The 1,877-nt window shown below is 39.3% G+C and overlaps 1 protein-coding gene across 4 annotated transcripts in view; it reads right to left on the bottom strand.

The window, feature by feature from the left end:
- The window catches only part of FAM122B (family with sequence similarity 122B), an 8,208-nt gene that overhangs the window by 4,285 nt on the left and 2,046 nt on the right, over positions 1 to 1,877 (bottom strand). For all 4 annotated transcript variants that reach the window (XM_010288461.1, XM_010288462.1, XM_010288463.1 and 1 more), the window contains 2 exons: positions 1,627 to 1,728; positions 230 to 318 (listed from right to left, as the gene is read on the bottom strand). In XM_010288461.1, the coding sequence (XP_010286763.1) occupies positions 230 to 318; positions 1,627 to 1,728 (191 nt within the window). The remainder of the gene's footprint in view (positions 1 to 229; positions 319 to 1,626; positions 1,729 to 1,877) is intronic.

Genomic DNA, 1,877 nt, shown 5'->3' with positions numbered 1-1,877 from the left:
CCTACAAGTTACCAAGTCTAGTTTAAAGTTCACACAGGCCCCTATAACAGCACCCACATAAAGTTACCACTGGTAAAGGTCGAATTTTCAGAGCATTTTTATGTGGCAATACTTCAGCTATTGCAAAACTAAAGTCTTTTTTAATGCCTTAACATCAGCTTTAACTAATCTTTGTGATAGCCTTGGAATTTAAGCCAATGTATACCTGTTATTTGCAGATGTTACTTACTTGGAGAATCGCCTTGTTGGACTAGGAATAGGACTTGGAGGTAATCCATTACTGCTCACAAACATTTGCAAAGATGGTGAAAAACATTGCTGCAGAAAAAGTTACATTAAGATGCTTCAGAATTTCCTTTTAAATACTCAGGTGTTTCTCCCCACCCTCCAAACAAAACATCCCCAATTAAAGAAAACCTAGTATAACAGAAAAAGGCAGAGATGATCAAACACAATCTTAGAAGCATTAAAACTTAACTTGCAAAAATATACTGGCTAATGCAATACTGCCCAGATTAACCTAAAATTCAAAAAATCTGAACTTCAAATAGATGCTGTTTTCTAAATAGTTGTTTCTGTTCTTCCCATTACATTTAGAAACAGCAGTACAGTACTCCGGACTTACTTCTTTCAAGGGGTTTGTTAAACAAACGAGTTGAGTTTATTCAAAATACATCTGACCTGAAAATTTAACACAGTATTCCAGAATAGAACAGAGTATTTAGCTCAGTGGTTCTGCAGTTAATCTGAGCTTAGCCTGTGAATGCCTGCAGTTACGCACAAAAATGTTTCTGCCAAGTTATCCACTACGCTTTACAGTTGTGATGCTGAAAGTACAGGACAGCATCAGTGTTATACTAGGAACGCATTTATCCAGCGTGAGTATGTGGCTGCTCCATGCATCAATACTGGTAGAGGCACGCCATAAAATAGTAGCAGTACAAAAGCAGAACCTCAAGAGGGTGAAAACAAGGCCAAGCAGCTCATCTTTAAACACAGTTGCCAGCTTTTCTGTACTACATTTCAGTTTTCCAGTCCTCACAGGAAAAAGTAGTTTATATAAGATCTACATCTTCCCTTTTTCCAGCATCTGCTGTAAGTCTTCAGTGCAAATTCAGCATGTCCTTCTTCACAGTGAGTTTACACCTTCCTTTCCACAACTGATAGACATGTTTTCATCCTCCTCACCACACAGATTTGCAGCTTCTGGTCTTTGCCCACACTCTTACTCTACACACATGATACATTCCAATTTTGCTGCTTCTTCCCCAGCGACCCCCTCACTTATGCAGCTGAAGATGATGTCCAAATCTGATTACTCTAATGAAGCTTCCCTAGAATCAGAACCCTAACCCATCCAAACATCACACAAAGAGCAGCAACTGAAAACATTCACTGTGACAGAACTGGCACACTGCTTAAACTCCACACGCTCTAAGATGGTAAGCATCTGACTCTTGGAAACCAATAAAATGTGGGTTTGGGTTGGGAGTGTTTTGTTGTTGGTTGGTTGTGGGTTTTTTTTTAAAACTATCAAACAATTCGTGAAGTTACACGGGTCTTCATAGCTCACCTTGGTCTAAAATTCTAAAATGTTCTCTCAGTTTGGTATTTCACGTATCCTACCTTTCCTATTCCTCTTGTAGGTGAAGGTGCAGGCGAAACTGGAATGAAGTCTATTCTCTTTGGGGAGGAAGATTTCTCAGACTTGTCCAAGTCATTGTCGCTCTGTAAACACAAGGTTTCAGACTTAACACTGGCAAAGCATTATCACCTTAGAATCCAAGGCACAACCTTCTAACAGACAGTCACTGGGCCAAATGCACAAAATAGCTAAGCAGATGAACTTAAGTTCTTCTTCAATTATATTCACAGTC

Source organism: Phaethon lepturus, unplaced genomic scaffold (assembly GCF_000687285.1).
Source record: "Phaethon lepturus isolate BGI_N335 unplaced genomic scaffold, ASM68728v1 scaffold2746, whole genome shotgun sequence".
In the NCBI taxonomy this organism is placed as follows: domain Eukaryota; kingdom Metazoa; phylum Chordata; class Aves; order Phaethontiformes; family Phaethontidae; genus Phaethon; species Phaethon lepturus.
The sequence above is the reverse complement of the archived record's forward strand: the minus strand, read 5'-3'. Positions and strand labels throughout refer to the sequence as shown.